Source organism: Pteropus alecto, unplaced genomic scaffold (assembly GCF_000325575.1).
Source record: "Pteropus alecto unplaced genomic scaffold, ASM32557v1 scaffold49, whole genome shotgun sequence".
Classification (NCBI taxonomy): domain Eukaryota; kingdom Metazoa; phylum Chordata; class Mammalia; order Chiroptera; family Pteropodidae; genus Pteropus; species Pteropus alecto.
In genome coordinates, this window is record NW_006443131.1 from 2,022,591 (window position 1) to 2,041,721 (window position 19,131).

At 57.2% G+C, this 19,131-nt stretch overlaps 1 protein-coding gene across 4 annotated transcripts; it reads left to right on the forward strand.

The window, feature by feature from the left end:
- The first annotated feature begins 2,746 nt into the window (after window positions 1-2,746).
- On the forward strand, window positions 2,747-12,020 carry PMVK (phosphomevalonate kinase). Of its 4 annotated transcripts, XM_006923557.3 has the most exons (5): window positions 3,017-3,155; window positions 4,770-4,833; window positions 6,621-6,773; window positions 9,418-9,547; window positions 10,495-12,020. In XM_006923557.3, exons 1-5 carry the CDS (start codon window positions 3,061-3,063, stop codon window positions 10,629-10,631), a joined length of 579 nt encoding a protein of 192 aa, XP_006923619.1. In that variant the 5' UTR covers window positions 3,017-3,060; the 3' UTR covers window positions 10,632-12,020. The 4 variants fall into 4 exon arrangements, with proteins under 4 accessions (XP_024896625.1, XP_015453848.1, XP_006923619.1 ...); XM_015598362.2 differs by lacking the exon at window positions 4,770-4,833 and having other exon boundaries at window positions 2,846-3,155; XM_025040858.1 differs by lacking the exons at window positions 3,017-3,155; window positions 4,770-4,833 and adding an exon at window positions 6,178-6,344.
- Window positions 12,021-19,131: the final 7,111 nt, after the last annotated feature.

Consider the following 19,131-nt stretch of genomic DNA (forward strand, 5'->3'; position numbering starts at 1 on the left):
CTGCAGAGACCTCTGGTGGCCACAGGGGGGCAGCAGCAGGAGGGACAGAAGCTGGGCACAGGGTGAGTGTTCCGTGGCTGATTGCTGAATGAATGATTGGTAAATGAACGGGGGCTCTTTGGGGAGAGCTGGGAGGCCAGGACTGCGCTCATGCAGCAGGAAGGGCACTTTGTGGGGTCCTCAGGGCTGAGACCTCGTCAAGGCTCTGCGAACTGAGGAGCGGTCGCCTGCAGGCACGGACCATGTCTGGGTGTTAAGACAGTGAGCAGGCTTCCTTCACTCTGGCCTCGACCTGACCTCCACGCTGTCCTGAGCGTCAGTGAGGCACGCCTCTCTTTAGGTGGTCTGCTCCGTTAGAGAGAGGCGACTCTCAGGGGTAACTGTGTTCCAGACCTCTGGGGCCAGCACAGGGCTCCTCAACCACTGTCTTCCAGACCCCATCAGGGGAGGGGGTCTGGCATCTCTGGCTTCTGATGTCAGTCCCCAAGACCCCTGTGGACTCCCTTCTGGGGTGTCTCTGTTCTAGTCAGACAACCCTGCTCCTCCCCTCCTTTCCCGCCTCACGCTCAGCAGCACCCCAGCCCTCAGACCAGCCTTTCTCCCCCCAAAATAGTGCCTCACATTTATGCAGCCCTATAAGCTTACAAAGGTTTTGCACACATCTTCACTTATTTGATGTCCCCTTGGTTGTGACAGGAAGGAGAGCAGGTGTCATATAATACAAAGAGCTTCATGGGCTAGTGGCGACCCTGGGAGCGAAGCACTGCTCTGGGCAGTATTTGAACAAGTGACCTTGGAGGGTAGTGTGGCTGACTGTGAGAATGTGCAGGTCGAATGGCTCCTGGGGATGACAAGGCTCAGGGCGTGTCCACGGGAGCCGGTCTGAGGACGAGAGGAGGACATCTGTGTCCAAGGCACTGAGTGGCCAGAGTTGGATGGACTGGCCAGGGCAGGGGGCAGGGGGGGGAAGTGAAGTCACTGAGAGGGACGACAGGACCTGGGTGGAAAAGACCAGGAGCCAGTGACCAAGTCTCAGTAAATGAGGCCAAGTCTCAGGATTGGCGGTCGGCAATCCTGACAGGGGAGGAGGGCGGGCCGGCCAGGTGGGCTGAGCCTTCAGCCAGTTTCCAAGAGGCAGGAGAATGGTGGTCTGGAAGCTGAGTGGGGTGGGCGGGGCACAGACAGATCCAGAGTTTCTGCTGAGCTGTGAGGGCTGGGAGAGCATAGAAAGCCTCCACGTGGGAGGGCAGGAGAGGACAGTGAGGTTCGGTTGGGAGTTGCTTAGGGAGCAGAGGAACCTTCTGAGAGGCTAGCACGTTTCTGGTCAACAGGGGTACCAGGGAGCTCCCAGGGGTGTGGTCAGGCTCAGGTGCGCGCGGGTGGGGGCGTGGGGAGGTGGGGACACTCTAGGAGGAAGTCCTGAGTCCATCCTAGTGGTGACTCAGGGAAGCAGGAGTGTGAATGACATTCACCCTTCCAGTCTCCGCGGGCGGAGGTGGCGTTTGGGCTTTTTGCGGAGTCCCAAATAAATGCTCTTTGAAGGTGAGCTGGAAAATCTGATCCTGTGTTCAGTTATGAACTCTAAAACCACAAAGTGCTCAGAATAAATAACAACCCCACATTTGGATGACACTTGAGAATTCACAAAGTATTTCAGCTGTCTTTCACCGTACATTTTCCTCATTTCCTACCTAGTGCAACCCTGTGAAGCCCGCGTTATCAATGACGGAAGTCAGAGTATTTGCTAAAGGTCACATCCCTGCAGTGTCAAAGCTGGGATTACACTCCACGCCGCGCTGCATTCTAAGTGCATTGATGGTTGCAGCGCTTTCAGAGTTGCGTTAAGAAGAAAAAATAAAGCCCTTCCTGCAGTCCGTTCTTTTTGCATCTGACCATTGACGGCTCCTTCCTTAGCTTCTGTGCCATCTTTTCGCTTTTCAGGGAATTAATGATTTCTCAAAGCAGGCCTCCACACATCACTTTTTCTCTCCGCATGACCTTAGAGCTCCTAAAACAGAGACAGTGACGGTTACTGGCTCTGTTTGGACAAGCTCGGAGAGATGCAGGACAGCGAGTCAGAACAACTCCGCTTACCCAGCTGGCACCGGCTGTCAGCGGCTGTGCGCAGAACCGGGAATTCAGGGAGGGGACAGACCACCAGCCCCCCTACTTCCGCCCCCGAACCCCTGGCTGGGAGCTGGGCTCCGGATAAAACTAGGTAATATCGTCCAGGAGTGGCTTCAAGGCCCTCGTTTCACCTATACTATTGATGTCACCCACGTCATTCCAAACTCTGGCTTTCGAAAACCTTTGGAGAGGAGGCTGCGGTTAGAAAAGCGACGTTAACTTTTCCACTGGGCTTAAAGGGCGGGACTTTAGCGGCGGGTCCAGTTATAAAAAACCTGCTAAACAATGAAACAGCGCGTTCGTCTAAGCCCCGCCCCAGGGTGACGTCACCAGACCCGCCCTCTGCGTCGGGGCCTGCGGCACCTTCGGGAGGACCCATTTTCACTGTGGGGCAACGACAGATTTGCTTGAGCACATGCATCGAAACGAGCAAACAGAAAGGCAGTTTGGAAAACTTCTTCCACATGGTCACATTTACTCCCTTCTTCCGTAATATCTGTAGGGTTGTGCGGAAGGAACGTGAAGTTCGCGTCAGGCAATTTTAAGATGTCATCTCCCCCGGGCGGAAAATAGTTGCGTCCAATCCGGGCCCGGCGCCCGTCGGCTGAGGAGGCGGGGCTGTGACGTCAGGCCTTGGGCGGGGCCGGACGGTTCCAAATGAGCGCCGGGAGGGGCGCCCCTTCCTTCAGCGGAGCGGGCCGCCCCGGGGCCTGCCCTCTTGGCCTCCTCACTTCATTTGTGTGGACGTTAATTAAAAGTTGCAGGAGCCGTCCGCGGGCTGGCGGCCCCCAGCTCCGCTGTGGAGGGGACGCGCGCGGGCCCCCCTCCCCGTCGCCGCCCCGTCTCGTGGCTGCATCCACTTCGCGCGGGCGGCGCGATTTAAGGGCTGGGAGCCGATGGCGATCTTTAGAGATCGCAAAACGAAGGGACACCATGTCCTCGCTGGGAGGCGGCCCGCGGCTGGTGCTGCTCTTCAGCGGGAAGAGGAAATCCGGGAAGGACTTCGTGACCGAGGCGCTGCAGAGCAGGTGTCTGTGGAGTAGGGGGAGGACATACCGCATCACATGACCCGAGGGGTGTGATGGCGTGAGCTCCGTCTGGAGTAGAGTGCTCCAGTTGAGGGGCGGGAGGAGCACTGGGCGGCGGGAGGTGCGGGGTTGTCACCAGCACGTAAAACGTAAAACAGCCGTCTACACACGCCCACCCTGAAGAACCAGGCGACTTCTTCTTGCAGACTGTAAGCTCTAGCTCTCTCTGGCCCAGAAGCATTAAGTCACTGCCAGGGCACCTTTTGTATACCGTTCCTAATCCACGCGACAGTGTTGCGAGGTAACTGTCACAGATTGGGAAACTGAGTCACCGATAAAGGATTTGCCTAAGACCGCACACTAATTGTGTCTGACTCCAAAAACAAACCCTTGTCCGGCACACCACCTAACAGCTGGGCTTGATTGTGTCCCAGGCTTTATTGTGTGTATATATTAGCTCATTTAAGTCTCAAAATCTCTGTGTTAGGGACCATGTGGTTTATAATTATTCGATAGCCCCATTTCGCAGATGAAGAAACCGAGGCTCTGAAAAGTGAAGAAACAAAAACAAAATCCAAACTCGCCGGGGTCACAAAGTCATCCGCAGATCTAGGACTCAGGTTAAGCTTTAGTCTAGCTCTGAGGAACAGGTTCTTTCTGCTTTACCTCACTGCCTCCCCCAATAATACCTTTCTGTCTGTTTTCTCTCAAAGCGAGGTGTCCTGTGGGAGCATTTTGCTGACTCATGGGCTGGGGGAGGAGAGGACCAGGGAGAAAGCAAAGTGGGGCTTGGCTCCTCTTGAAGACCAGTGTGGTGGGGGTCCCCGGAGCCTGCTTTTGGGCACCGCAGGGCTTCTGAGAGGTGGCGGTGGCCCAGGGCAGAGGTCACCACCTGAACCTTTCACCCCCAAGTGTCCACCACCTTTTCCCAAGTTGACCTTTTCCCAAGTTGCATTTCTCCTTAGCCCCAGAGGCAGAAGTCAAAATGTGGTCAGGAGCACAGTCAGGAATTAGACTGGGATTCAAAGCCCGACTCACTACTTACTAGTTTGTGATCTCGTTCATTTCTTATCCATTCCGTGCCTCGTTTTTGCCATCTGTGGGATGGGGGTATTAATAAGGTCGTTTTGAGGATTAATGAGGTAATATACTTAAAGGACTTAGAATGATTTTTGACACTTAGTAAAGGTGCAGGGACTGGATACTGGATGCTATTTTTATTTTACCAAAACTTGCTTCATCACTTGCCATGTCGCTTTGGGCGAGTCAGTTCTCGCTCAGCCTGTTTCTTCATCTCAAATGTGGACGTAAGAAGGCCCGTGGGACACGTCAGTGTTTTATTGAACTAACCTGGCCAGAGTGTCGCCAGGCCTGGATTTTCTCGCTGTAATTATAATTTTATTCCTTTTACCTGTGAGTTTCAAGCTCTTTCACATTCGAGTTGCATGATAATCCTGTGGGAGACAGAACAGAAACAGTATCCCCATTTTACAGATGAGAAAATAGGATCAGAGATGTTAAGTCCCGACAAAGTTAGATGTCACCCCAGGCCTCCGGGCTCCCCCGGGGGCCTGGGAGTTCTGGGTAACCGGCTTGGGCCTCCCCGTCCCGCAGACTCGGGGCTGATGTCTGTGCTGTTCTCCAGCTCTCGGGGCCTCTCAAGAAGCAGTACGCTCAGGTAGGTGGCGGCTCGGTGGTGTCTGGTGGGTTGGAAAGAGCCAGCTCCCCGGCTTGGGTTGCTGTGGCTGCCGCTTCAGTCATTAGCGGGGTCCCTGTGACCACCGTTGGCAGGGTGGTGGCCACCTCTCGGTTTTCTGCGCGTGGGCCTTTTGGGGGCGTGTTCTGCTTCTCTTCCTTTTCTGCTGGCCTCACGCACTTCAGGCCCCTCCCCAGGGCACGCCCAAGAAAGTGCGCCCAGGAAAGGCTGGGGTGGGGGGGTTGGCAGCTCTGTGCTGTGCAACGGGTAAGGGTCTGCACAGGTCCCCTTAGGAGGCAGGACGCCGCACATCACCGCCTCGGTGGCCGGCCACAACCTCGGCATTTCTCCCCTTAGAAATTCAGTCGCACAAGTGTACAAGATATGTTTTTAAGAGAAAAACAAACAAACAAACAAACGAGATTTGGAACAGGGTCTAGAGAATGCCACATTTGTATAAAAATGGGAGAAACCTGTAAACATATGTGCTCGTATATTCAGCCATCCAACAGATATTTACGGGGTGTGTGTTTGGTGTTGAGCCCTGTTCCCGGTGCTTGGCATGTGTTAAAGGTGGAGAAGGCCACCCAGGAGACTATACCATTGGTGGCTTCCAGGGAAGGGGCTATGTGGCTGGGGGACTGGGGTGGGAGGGAGATTTTTCACCGTAAATGAGTGTGTGGGGTTTGAACTTTGAACTATGTGGATTTCAAAAAACTAAATAGGGTTGTTAAAATAGGCTTGTAAAAGCTCGACAGAAACTCAGACCCTTAGCCTCCCGGACGGGGTGTGAGGGCGAGGTTCTCACACAGGGAAGCCCCCTCGTCGCCTGCACTTCTGTCCGTGACCTCCAGGTGCCCCCGTCTGGCACCTATGCTCCTGGCTCCTTGGTCAGTTAGCCTGAGCCTGGCCTCCTGGGGCCACACCAGGTGAACTTGCCCCGTTTTCCGTGGGACAGCCCTGTCTCCAGGGGAAGCTTCCCACTGTGCCACTGGGTCTTCCCCCAGCGGCTAAACAGACCTGTGCATAGATTGGCAGCCGGGGCTCCCTGGGGACAACAGGGTCAGCGGGCTTCACAGCTGTTTTAGTAGGAAGCTTTGGACGCAGAAGTTCCAGTATTCAGCAGACAGGCTGGGAGCCACCCGCCTTAAAACAGAGGCGGGGCCTGGACACTGCTCCCCAGGGGATCAGAGCAGCCCCTCCTGTCCCCGGGGTCCTCTGAGTGAGTGTGTTGGGGGGCAGGAGTGCCCGCAGCCAAAGGGCGTGGCGCTGTCTCAGCAAAGGTGCCAGGGATCTGGGGGGGGTGGGGAGGGGGAGAGGGGAGTCTGGGAAGCCAGTCTCCTGGGCTTTGGGATGGGGGCGAACGATGCTGGAGGAGGCCCTGGGGGACGGGACGCCGTGTTTCAATTTCCCACTTTAGTTGAAGGCTCAGCCTGTGCCCAGGGGAGACAAACGAATTTCAGGATCAGTGCAAGTCAGAAATAATTGAGAAGGTAAAAGGGTTGCAAAAAAACCAAACTAAACCAAACCAAACCGAAAAAACCAAACCACACTACGCATTTAAGAGGCCGAGTGGAGCAGTTTCTGGATTTTCCCGAGACCGCCCTGCCATCTGCCCGTGCCCGTGCGGGCCTCTGACCTGGCAGAACCCTGAGTCCTCGTGTCGTCCTGGGGGAGGGCGGGCGAGAGAAGGGGCGGCCCCCCCCTGTTTTAGGAGGGACCAGAGAGGTGGAGAGGCTGGGCATGTAGACGCAGTGTGCTTTGGGCAGGAGCACGGCTTGGACTTCCAGAGGCTCCTGGACGCCAGCATCTACAAGGAGGCCTACCGGAGGGAGATGATCCTGTGGAGCGATGAGAAGCGCCAGGCCGACCCCGGCTGCTTCTGCAGGAAGGCGGTGGAAGGCTTCTCCCAGCCGGTCTGGGTAAGAGCGCGGGGCGGCGGCATCGAGAAGACCGGGTTCGCCTCCCACCTTTCCCCGGGTGACTCTCAGCCGTGTCCGTGTCTGTTTCCATGGCGACCTCCCGTGGTCCAGCCCCCACCGTCTGGCCCGTGGACAATCGCAGTGGCCCCCACACTGGTCCCGGCTTCAGCCCTTGTCCCCGCTGATCCGTTCAGCACGTAGCAGCCAGAGTGACTTTTAAAGGCATAAACCAAGTCACGCCACCCCTCCGTTGAGGGCCCTTCGTCCCACTGTCCTAACGAACAATCGAAACCCTTCCGTGGACTTCCGGGCCTGGACCGGCCGGCTCCCGCTGCCCTTCAGCCAGCGTGCTCCTTGAGCTGCAGCTGCGCTGGCCTTCCCGTTTCACAGATAAATCGAGTTCTTTCTGGAATCGGGCCCTCTGCACAGGTCCCTCCACCTGCCACATGGCCCTTTCTCTCCCCCTCCCCCTGGCTGGCTCCAGCTCGGCTCACACGGCACCTGGGCGAGGCCTTCCCTGACGCCTCGGTCTCGGGCGGTGCTCGCCTTCAGGTGCTCTTTACCCTTTTCCTTCCTCGTCTGTGCTGGCAGCCAGCATCACCTCCTGGGCAAGGCCTGGTGACTTGGGGACATATCAGGGCAAACCTGCGATGACGCCCCCGCCCTCAGGGAGTAAACATTGGAGCTGGGGAGAGGGGGAGTTAGGCCCTAAATCAATACAGAATCTGTCGGGTGGAGAAAAATGCTGAGGGGCGAAACCAGGCAGGCCAGGGCCCTGAGGAGGGCCGGGCTGCTGCTTTATTAGGGGTGTCAGGAGGGCTCCGATGGGACATTCGAGCAGGATCTGAGGCAGGTAAGGGAGTGAGCCGAGTGGGTGTTTGTGGGGACGGGTGAGTGGCAGGAGGTGAGGTGAGGTCATGCAACTTCTTTGGAAGAGCCTAGGTCTTTCTCCGTGTGACACGGGGGCTGAGGGGGGGTTTTGAGCAGAGTAGAGGTGCGGTCTGGTCTCAGGCCCCTCTGCCGGGTGGGTGGAGTGGCGGGGCCCGGCTCGGAGCGCCACGGTGGGGACAGGGTGGTTTCTGCACACCCCTCGAACATGGGATTTACTGGTGCATTGTCTATAGGGTTCGCAGGCAGAGGCGCAGCCAAGGATTTGGTCCTGAGCAGCTGGACAAAGAGTTGTCATTTTCTGAGACAGGGAAGGTGTAGGGAGAAGATCAGGAGTCCGTTTCGGCAGGGGTGAGGTTGAGGTGCTTGTTGAAGTGCACCCTGATCACGCAGCGACCCGTGAAGCTGCTCGCTCCGTGTCTGTCTCCCCAAGACTGGAGGCTCCGAGAAGGCAGGCAGCAGGTCTGCCTCGCTCAGCGCTGTCCCCAGCAGCTGGCACACGGCAGGTGCTTGCCGCAGTGCGTGCTTGATAACTGGGTGAATGAACGTGGCGGCTGCACGGACCGGAACAGCTGGCCTCTGTGCGCGGCTTCATTCATTCATTGACCACGTGCTCCCGCATCAGACCGTGCAGCAGTGAGTGAGCCCAAGTCCTCTGCCTCGTGGGGCTGACTGGCTGTGGCAGACTGACGGCACACACGCACACGCACACGCGCACACACGCACAGACGCACGCACACACACGCACTCACTCGCTCACTCATAATCAGGGATGAGTTTAAGAGAGCCTAGTGCTCGGAGGAACATAAACAGCATATCAGCATCCAGAGGGACAGGAGAGGTGCCCGGGCGGTGGGGAAAGCCTCCGAGGAGGTGACGTGTGAGTAGAGACCTCCACGAAGTCTCTGCTCCATAGACACACGCACAGACGCACGCGCGCACACGCACTCGCTCGCTCACTCATAATCAGGGATGAGTTTAAGAGAGCCTAGTGCTCGGAGGAACATAAACAGCATATCAGCATCCAGAGGGACAGGAGAGGTGCCCGGGCGGTGGGGAAAGCCTCCGAGGAGGTGACGTGTGAGTAGAGACCTCCACGAAGTCTCTGCTCCATAGGGAGCCTGCCTGGAGATCCAGGTAGAGGGAGCTGCAGGCACTAAGGCCCTGAGGGGGAGCCCCGGCCGGCTGGCTGCGGCGGGTGCGTGAGGGGCTGACAGCGGGAAGCGGCTGCTTCTCGCGGGGCCTTGTCACTGGGGTGGGAGCTTTGCGTTTCACTGGAATGGTGCCGAGCCTTTGAGAGGTTCAGGGCAGTGGGCTGACGGAAATCACATCTATGTCGTAAGGTGCTGGGGACAGGAGCCAGGTGGAGATTGTGTCAGGCCTCAGCTTGCTCGTCTGTAAAATGAGTGTGTCGGGCTGGCTGAGCTGGCTTCGAAGCCTGGGCCTCTTGCACAGTGGTGAACCGGCCCGACCACAGAACACAGTGTGTGAGTGGCAGAGAGTGTGGGCGAGTGGGCCGCGGGCTGCGGCAATCAGGGAGGGCTGCCGGAGGGAGGAGGGGCGTCTGTCCCAGCTGGTGGTAATGGGAGTGAGGTGACACTTTCCTGGGTTCTGTCGACCCCCCACCAAGTCCGCCGTCCTCCTGCGTGTCCAGGGCAGGGCTGGTCTCCCCCTCCGTCTCCTCGTCCCCAGCGCCCTGTCCTGCTCCAGCTGCACCGTGTCCCCTGGGCCACCTGTCTCTGCCTCCTCCCTGCAGCTGGTGAGTGACGCACGGAGGATGTCTGATGTCCAGTGGTTCCGGGAGGCCTATGGGCCTGTGATGCAGACGGTCCGTGTGGTGGCCTCGGAGCAGAGCCGACAGCAGCGGGGCTGGGTGTTCACGCCAGGTGAGCCGCTCACGACCTTTGTCCCCAAGGCTCGGTCGCTACACAGGCCGGCCACCCCACCTGTCGGCCAGGCCACTCGCTCCCGTGTTTAGGTCATCTGCCCTCGCTGGCGGGCTGTGGGCAGCGAGAGAAGGGTCAGAGCAGGGAGTCTGAGGCCCAGGGCTCAGGGGCACCCCAGGTTAGAGAGCAGAGTGGGGGGCCGGCGCCCTCGGGGTAGAGGTTTGCCGAGACCTTGGCCTGCTACCCTTCCCTGGGCTGTCTTTTCGGGGCCAGTGGGCTTCCAGAGGCCCGGCTGGGACCTGCCCCCAGCGCGGGCCTGGCAGCGGGTCAGAGGGCAGGCCTGTTGGCTCAGCATCGTGGCGGCAGGTAGCAGGAAGCTGTCGCAGGCGGCCCGCGTGGGGCAAGCCCACGACCTGCTCTGTGGCAGTTCAGAGGCACAGCTCAGGCCCCTCCTGCCCTCGTCACCATGACGTGGGGAAGTTTGGATCCAGGGGGCACGATCCCTCCCGAGGGCTGCTCGTTTTCTGGACACTGTCCACAGGCCAGGCTGGGGCTGAGAGCTCTGTGTGTCACCTTAGAGACACACAGACCTGCCAGGTGATGCCGGTCACCCTTGTCATTGTCCAAGGAGGAGGGCACACACTGCCTCCCGAGGAGAGTGAAGCAGGGACCGAGGGTGTAGTGACAGCACAGTAAACGTGATGCCCTTGTGGCTCGTCCGCGGTCAGGTGGCCCAGTCCACTCTCGTGGGTGGGACCCGCCCGGGGCACAGGTGGCTGTGAGCCGCTGAGCCGCTCGCGGTGTTTTGGGGGGCGGTGGGGGGAGGCCCTGGGTGTGTGGAGAGGAGGGCGGCTCCGCCCGGGGCCAGCCGGCCTCCACGCCCGGTGCCCGGTGCCTGGTGTCCATCCAGACGGGGCGGGCTTGACCTCGCCGTGCCTCCTCCACAGGGGTAGACGATGTTGAGTCCGAGTGTGGCCTGGACAACTTTGGGGACTTCGACTGGGTCATCGAGAACCATGGAGATGAACGGCGCCTGCAGGAGCAGTTGGAGAACCTGCTGGACTTCATCCACTCCAGACTGTAGTTCCGACTGTAGGGAGCGGCAGGGGCTGCTGGGACCGAGCAGTCTGGCTCCGACTGGTTGCTGACACTGGGCAGTGTGTGGGTCTAGAGTTTCGGGGGGCTGGCAGGTGTCAGACAAGTCAAGACACCTCTTAGACCTCATTTCTTTGTGGACTAGGCGGCCCTGCCTCTTTGGAGGAGGCTTAAAGGACCGAGTGAGGGGAGACTGGCTGTGCTTAAAGCAGAAATGTCACCATCCCCAGGGTGCCCAGCCCGTCCACCTGCGGTGGCCGCACTGCCTCCCAGGGTCCTTTCAGCTCCTCGGTCCGGCAAGAGTGTGGAACGTAATAAACCTTGTTGCACATGCTCAGAGCCGGGCAGCTCATATTTCCTAGACCCCAGCCTGCGTGGAGCCCCAAGGGGCCTGGGCTGTCCTGGTGGCTGTGGGTTCCCGCTCTGCCTCCCACCGAGGCTGAGACGTATCCTGCAGACGTGACCTCGGCCTGGGCCATGCAGGCAACAGGTCTCTTTGTGTTGGAGACAGGATTGGGGTTCAAGGCTCTCATCTTCTGTGACGGCCTCAGGAGAGGCTTGATCCAGAGGGATGGAGATCTCATTGAGGGGCACGGGCTCCAGAGGTCAGAGTCTCCACATAACCACTGCGTGGCCCTTGGCAGGTCACATCACTGCGCCTCAGCTTCCCCACGGAGGGCCTTGGACTTGACCCCTTTTCCTTACACAGCCTTACACGGTGTCTAAGCGTCTTGCGGCCTCTTCCCAGCCGCCCTGGGGCGTGGGCAGGAAGAGTAGCTCCATCTGCATTTAGCAGTTGCCAAGGACCCAGAAAAGTGAAGCGACTTGCCCAGGGTCAGTGGGAAGCAAAGTCGCAGTGCTCAGACCAGGGCACAGGCCGCCTGAACCCTGACCGTGTCCCCTCTGCTCCATGCTCCGGGTGCAGTGCAGAGTCCCGGGGCTCCTCGCTGTCCTCCGGCCCTGGCCTTGTGCTGCTCCCCGAGATTCTGTTCTCACTGATCAGGGGCCAGCCGAAGAAAACCCACCAGTCCCAGCGCGACCCCAGCTGAACTTCACATGCTCCCGCCCAGCCTCCTCCCGTTCGGAGCCCCTGTGCCTGACACTAGCCCTGGGCGGCGTGGAGTGCCAGGCCCCTTCCAGCCCACAGACGTTCTCCGTGGCACTGACGGGTTCCCTGGCACCTCAGGGTGCGCCGCTGCCTCTCCCCCAGACTGGAGCTGCTCGTCTTTGTGTCCCCAGTGCCTGGCACCCAGCTGGGGCGGGGACAACTGGGGATGAGCAATGATTACTGGGTGCCTGCCACGACCAGGTGTCATGTTGGGTGTTTTCAGTACAGCCTTGGAAAGAGCTTTTAGGATTAATAAAAATAAAAATTAAAGGGAAGAAGAACTGACCCGACGTTGAGCTCCCGCGTGTGGCTTTAAGCAGCATCGCCTCGGAGACAACTGTGGCACACGACAGTGTCATTCAGGCTGCCGTTTGCCAGGCATGGTGGGCGTTTTTCACTCCTACTTGCCCTGGGCCCTCCCACGGGTCAGCTGCGGTGGCCCAGCCAGCACCGGCCCGTGCGCCTGCCTGCAGAGCCGGTGCCCAGAAACCCCGGGTTCTGTCGCCTCCCCCAGGGGCGTCCGGCAGCGTGAGGCCGTGCGTGGCCCCGGGACCACGTGAGCCTCTGGGCAGTGTGGCGCCAGACCGGCAGGCCACGCTGGTTGTGTTTTCCTCCCAGCTTTATCGAGACACACTTGACAGACATCACTGTGTGTGTTTAACTCGTGCATCCTGCACAACGGTCACGACGGAGGGAGGGTTGTCAGCACCTCCGTCACCTCACGCGGTGGCCTTTCGGTGGTGGGAACATTTCACATCTACTTTCTTAGCAGCTCTCAAGGATCTAACGTGGCCAAGCCGGTCACAGCCACTGTGCTGTGCACAGGTCCCAGAACTTAGTCACCTTCTCGGTAGGAGTTTGTGCCCTTTGACCTACGTCTCCCCATTTCCCCATCCTGGCCCCTGGCACCACCTTCTGCTTTAACTTAGCATAACGTCCTCGAGGTCCATCCACGTTGTTGCAAACGGCGGGATGTCCTCTTTTTTTTTGCTGAATGACATTCCATTGTGTGTGTGTGTGCGCGTGTGTCTGCGTGTGTCTGCGTGTGTAATGTACCATATTATCTCAGATGTGTTGAGGACACGGCAGTTCCTTTATCCGTTCACCCATCCAGGACATTTAGGTGTCTCCATGCCTTGGCTGCCGTGACTAACGCCGCGGTGGGCGTGGGGGTGCAGGGTGTCTCTGGGATAGTGATCACCCTTCCTTCAGACGTGTCCCCAGCAATGGGACTGCTGAGTGAGCGCTGATGATGTTGAGTTTGACCATCACACAGGCAGGGATGAAGCAGAGAGGAGGCGGGGGGGCCGCCGGGTCCCATATGTCCCCGGGAGCCGTGCTGACCTGAGTCCTGGCTCGGGAACTCGGAAGTCACAGGATGTGACACGGAAAGCCAGCGGGCTCAGGGTGACGCGAGCCTGTGTGGGCAGTGTAGCTCCAGACCAGCAGGGGTCCGATTGTTTTTTTCCCTCCCATCCGGCACTCTGACAGGTTGGCACTGGTTGACTTGAAGTTCCTCCGTACTTAAAGAAACCCCGATATTTCTCTAAATAAAATATCAAAATCGAGAATGAGCCCAACTTGCGATGCCCCATTACGATGACCAGTCCTTGCTAACTTGGTGGTTATAACCTCAGAGTATTGCTATTTATTTTTCATATTGTGTGTATATCCTTTTAATAATGATTTGCACTAACATCCTCTTAAAATTTTTATAATTCTCTTCTCAACAGCTTTATTGAGATACGGCACGTCATAGCTGCATGTACTTAAAGTATACAGCTTGATAAGTTTTGACACTGTAGACACCACGAAACCATCACCACAATCGCAGTGGACAGGGAGTGGCCCCTGAGGCTGCCCGGCGTCCCCACGCCGCGCCTCTCCCTGACCTCCCACCCCCGTCCGCGGGCACCCATCCATCTGCTTTCCGTCTCTGCCGATCGGTTGCATTTTCAATAATTTGATATAAATGAATCACATAGTGCATATTTTTTTGATTTATTTCTTCTACTCAGCGTAATGATTCCGCGATCCACCCACATGACTGCGGGTATCAGTAGTTCATTCCTTTTCATTGCTGCCGTGTGTGGGGTATGACGTCTCACAGTTGTTGATCCGCGCACCTGTCGATGAAAGGTTGGGTTGTTTCCAGCGTTTGGACGTGACAGATAAAATAACCACGAACATTCACATACACGCTCTCGTGTGGACACGTGCTTTTATTTCTCTCGGATAAGCACCTTCTTAACTTTTTAAGAAACCGCCAAACTGTTTTCTAAAGTGGTTGGCCACTTGCCCGCCAGCAGCGTACGAGAATTCCGGCCGCTTCACGTCCTCGCCAGTACGTGGTGTGGTCAGTCTTTTTAATTTTAGCTGTTCTAGCCCTGGCATCTCATAAGCATTTCATCTGCATTTCCCCGATGATTCATTTGACACGAATCCCGCATTCCGTTTTGATGAAATCTCTCGGCAAGCTAGGAATAGAATGGAACATCATCCACCTGAAAAGGAACACCTACAGCTGACAGCCTGCTCAATGGCGAAATACGAAATGCTTTTCCCCTAAGACAGGGAATGAGACAAGAATGACCACTCTCGTCACCTATCCAGCATCACAGTGGAGGTTCCAGTCAGTGCAATAAGACAAGAAAAAGAAATAAAAGGCACTCAGATGGGGGAGGAAGAAGTAAAACTCTTATTTATGGATGGCATGTTCATCTATATAGAAAATTCGGTAGAATCTCCAAAACTGCTAGAACTAATAAATGTGTTTGACAAGACGGCAAGATGTAAGCTCACTATATACAAATCAATCGTATTTCTTTTTGTTAGCAATGAAAACTCAGGAATCGAAATAATGCCAACTGCAATAGTATAAAGATATAAACTAATAAGGGATAAATCTAATAAAAGACGCAAAAGACCTGTACACTGAAAACCATAAAACATCGCTGAGAAAAATTTAAAAAGACCTAAAGAAACAGATTATACCCTATTCATAAGTTAGGAGACTCAATATTAAGATATTATTCATATTTAATTGAGGTACAATTATATACAGTGCCTTGCGCTGGTCTGAAGTGTGTGATTCGGTGAGTTTGACGAAGGTGCACACCTGTGTCACACTAACCTTAGAAGACAGAGAACATGTCCACCACTCTAGACAGCTCCCTTTCAGGCCTCCCAGTCGACCCCTGCCCGCCCCCCCGAGCAACTGCCGTTTCGACCCTCTCCTCGTAGATGAGTTTCGCCTATTCTAGAATTTCATGTAAATGGTCGACATCTAATTTATTTTTTAGGCTCAACTGGTTTGCTGCTCGCTTTCCATTCCTTCAACTTCCCCATTTTCAAATTTCGTATTTTAATTCCTCTCCAGACAGTTGATGTGCCTTCAAAGATTCTTTTCATTTTTATTTTTTATTTTTCATTTTTTTATTATTTTATTTTATTTGTTTTTTTTCAAATATTTCTTTCAAAAGGGGCGTGTGGGTGATGTATTTTCTGAACTCCTGTGAATGACAGAGTGACGTTCTGTTGCCTCTGGATGTGGACAGTGACTCGGCTGGCTTAGGATTTGTGACCTGGTTCCACTGCCCGTTAGTGTTTGAAGTTGCAGAGTCTCAGGTCACCTTGACTTTTGTTCCTTGGAAGGTAAACTCCTTTTTTTCTTTTTTTTCTGTCTGGATGCTTTTGAATTTCTTTTCTCTTTTTTTTCCTTTTCTTTTTTTTTTTTTTTTTGGCTTTCATTTTTTGAAATTTGCATTCTGGCAATCTCCAAGGCAGAATGTGGATGTGTCTTAAGAGAAAAAAGTGAGCGTTCATTGGTCCCTGCAAGGCATTCCGGAGTAATGAGATGGAGGTTTAAATGGTCTTGGACGTTCAAGTGCCAGCTGCAGCCTGAAGTAGTCACCTTGGGAGTCTGGGCTCAGACACTTCAGGGGATGTCACCCGCATCAGTGCCCTTGGCAACTCAGCTTTGTTCTGAGGAGCTGGTCTCGGGGATGGCAAAGTCTCATCGCCTGAAAGTGGACTTGGGTTTTGAAAACAGCCAGAGGAAATTCGGTGCTAAGTTCTGGTGAAGGGGACAGGGTGAGGGATGCGCTTTATTTATTTATTTATCTTTGGCTGGCATAAATGGTGCCTGTAACGTGACAACTCTAAAACTTCCTCGAAGCCAGTTCTTAAGAGAAGGATTTTAAGAAGTCATCTTCTCATCCATGCCTCTGAGCTGTGACGAATGGTGGCCTTTGTCATGTTCCCTTGTGACCTGATGGACGGGGCACAGGGAATTTAGCGACTTTTATTGTTGACGCTCAGCAGCTGTCACTTTCGGAGCCTAATTCAGGATCTGGACCTGCCGTGTTGTCTGTCCGACGGGCGAAGTGCCGAGCCCCTCTCTACAGTTTAGAGTTTTAACCCCTTCCTCTCAGGGGGCCCGAGGAGCACCCGGCCCAGGCCGAGTTCCTCGGGAGCCCGAGCCGAGGGCAGCGATGGCTCCCTCAGGAGGTGAGAGGTAGACCTGTTGCCTGCTTCCTGCGTGGTTTTGTCTTAACTGGCTTCCCAGTTTCAAAGCTTGTGGAGGGTCTGTGCTGGGGACAGTACGGGGCTTTCTGAGGGGTCACCAAGACATGCGATGTCATGGAAAGCGAGTATAGTAACAGGATCCAGCCCCAGACCCTTCAGCTGTGGATGAGGAAGCGGGGGCCCAGTGCGGGGCGGTGGTTTGCTCCGGGCCAGGCAGCCGTTGGTGGCAATGCCAAGACCAGGTGCCGGGGCTGCTGAGTCCCCAGCCAGGGCTCGTCCCCTGCCCTTCGTGTCTGAGAGAGCGTGAGCCTGTGCCCTTTGTTGGAGGATGGCAGACAGGACCCAGCTGGAGCCCTCGGGAGCCTGGCCTGGTGCCCTGCCTCCTGGATTTTTCCAGACTTCCCTTAGCGGGTCAGGCCACCTGCCTGTGCCACTTGGCATGTCCTGTTCGGGTGAATCAAGCTGTGCCAGGAAGAGGAGGCCACTTCCCAGAAGGGGACGAGGTGGGGACATGGGTACGGACTTGCCAGCTGTTCCTGAGGCTGGCTGGGGTCCGGGACGAGGAGGGCCCGCCCCGTGTCACGGCGTTTCTGCCCGGGCAGGGACAGTGTCTGCTGGGCGGAGACCTCGCCCGCAGCGTTCCTCTGTCGTGACCGCTCTGGGGAATTTCCAGGCATGTCGGACCTGAGCCAGTGGGAGTTGAGGCCCCTTGGGTCTCCCGTGGGATGGTCGGGAGGGCTCAGGACCGCTGGCCCGGAGTGGCGCCCCTCTCGCAGGTCCGGAATGTCCCGAGAGCTGTGCTGTGTCCTGTGAGCACTGGCTGAGCGAGCCAGCGGGGCAGGGAGCCCAGCCGGGGGTCCGTCTGGCCGTCGTCCATCACCTGCCCTCCCGCAGCGAGTGCCAGGGATGACGGGGAAGGGTCCTGGGGAAGGGTCCTGGGGAAGACGTTAACGGCGGCACGTATCCCAGTCCCTCCGTCGGCTGCACCTCCGGGAGGGCCCTGGACACACGGCAGGAAGGGGCAGCGCAGGGTTTGCTCACACCCGGGTCCCTTCCGCCCGTCACCCTTCTCAGGCCTCCCTGTCTCGGCACCTCCCAGGGCTGAACTTGAGCTGATCGGGGAAAACAGCGTAGTCAGCTGCATTTGGCTCTTATTACGCCAAGCCGGTTCGGGCCCCTTCCCTCCTTCCTTCCTTCCTTCCTTCCTCCCTTCCCTCCTTCCTCCCTTCCTCCCTTCCTTCCCTCCCTCCCTCCCTCCCTCTTTCCTTTTCTTTCCTTTTCTTTTCTTTTCTTTTCTTTTCTTTTCTTTTCCCCTCCCTCCTTCCCTCCCTCCCCCTATACTTCTGATGGTCACTGGTTTAGCCACCCCCCTCCGCCCCCGCCCCGCTGCAAGGGTCATGGATTTTATTCAGCACGTGGTGTACACAGTTGTTTTGGTCCAGGATCTTGCGACCTGTGAGGTTCTGCACTCGTAATTAGGTAATTATTTTGCAGTCTTTGCTCGTAATCCTGGAAGGGTCTGTTCCTCTGGCTTCGGCTCCACCCCCTGGACCGGTGTCCTGTGCTCTGCTCTCCAGCCATCCTGATCTCGGACCCCAGCTCCTGGGTCACCAGACCCTCGTCCACTCTGAGTGGATGGCGCCCTCCGCCCGGAGCAGCCCTGCCCCTCTGCCCTCCGGGCTCACACCTCCCCGGGCTTCGGTTCTCTGCTTATGTGTCACCTCCCACCCTGGTTTCTCTCACCCAAAGCCCCTCCCCAAGACAAGGTGTGCAAGCGCCCTCTGCTTAGCCTCACCACCCTGGGACAGTCGGCTCGGCTGCCCTGGAGCTCCGTGAGGTCGGAGCATGTCCCCTCTGCCGCAGCCAGGACCTGTCACATAGCAGGGGGCGGTCAATGCTGTCGTGAGTGAACGAGAGAGCGAAGCCTGTGGTCCGTCAGGAGGCCGTGGTCGTGACCGCGGAAGTGACCAGGCCCTGGGCTGCGGGTCCCTTGGCTCGGACCCCAGACGCACGGCAGCATTGTCAGGCTTCTTCAGCAAGGCCGGGCAGGTGGTGGCCCCAGCCTGTGTCCCCCAGCTCCCCTGCTCGACTCCCACCCTCTCCTGCTGCTCCTCCTGCCTTGGCGGGCAGGTGGCGGCCGACCCCTGGTTCTGTCCAACGCCCACCCCGCAGTGTCCCATCCCCCCGCCCGGGACTTGGCTCCCTCGGACTTCCAGTTTCTCCATCGTCCCCCGTCCTGAAACAGCGCCCCTTCCGGCTGCCGGCCCCCCAAGCTCGGCCTGGCTCTCTCCTCGGCTTCGCTCCTGACCGCTCTGCAACTTGACTTCTGCCCGCATCTGGCAGGGGCTGCTCCTCGAAGGTCGCCCACCGCGGCCGCGGACAAGGAGTCGGACGCGCGTCATCAGCTCTCCCGGCCCCGCCACCCCGGGGTGGCGCCGGGTCCCTCTGCCTCGGGTCCACGGGCTCCGAGCTCCCGCCTTTTCCACCTCCGCCCCCTGCCGTGTCCCTCGGCTGCCCTGCTGCCCAGTGGACTCATCCCTCCGTGGGTGACTCCCGGACGCTCTCGCTTCTCTCCGTGGGTCCCACGGGTCACCCACCACCCCTCGGGGCCGTCTCCTACCCTCCCGTCCTCCGATGAAAGCAGAAAGCCGGGGCTGAAACCAAACCTCCCGATTTCTGAAACGTCGAGGAATTGAAAAGGGGAAAACTGTCACGAGCTGAAAAGTCACGAGATGATTTTTGGTCTCCGGAGCTGGCGCCTTCGATTCACTTCTGGATCAGGAGTTATTCCGCGGAAATTGCCCGAAGGGGCCCTGTCATTACAAACACATGAAGTGAGCACTCACCCATTGTT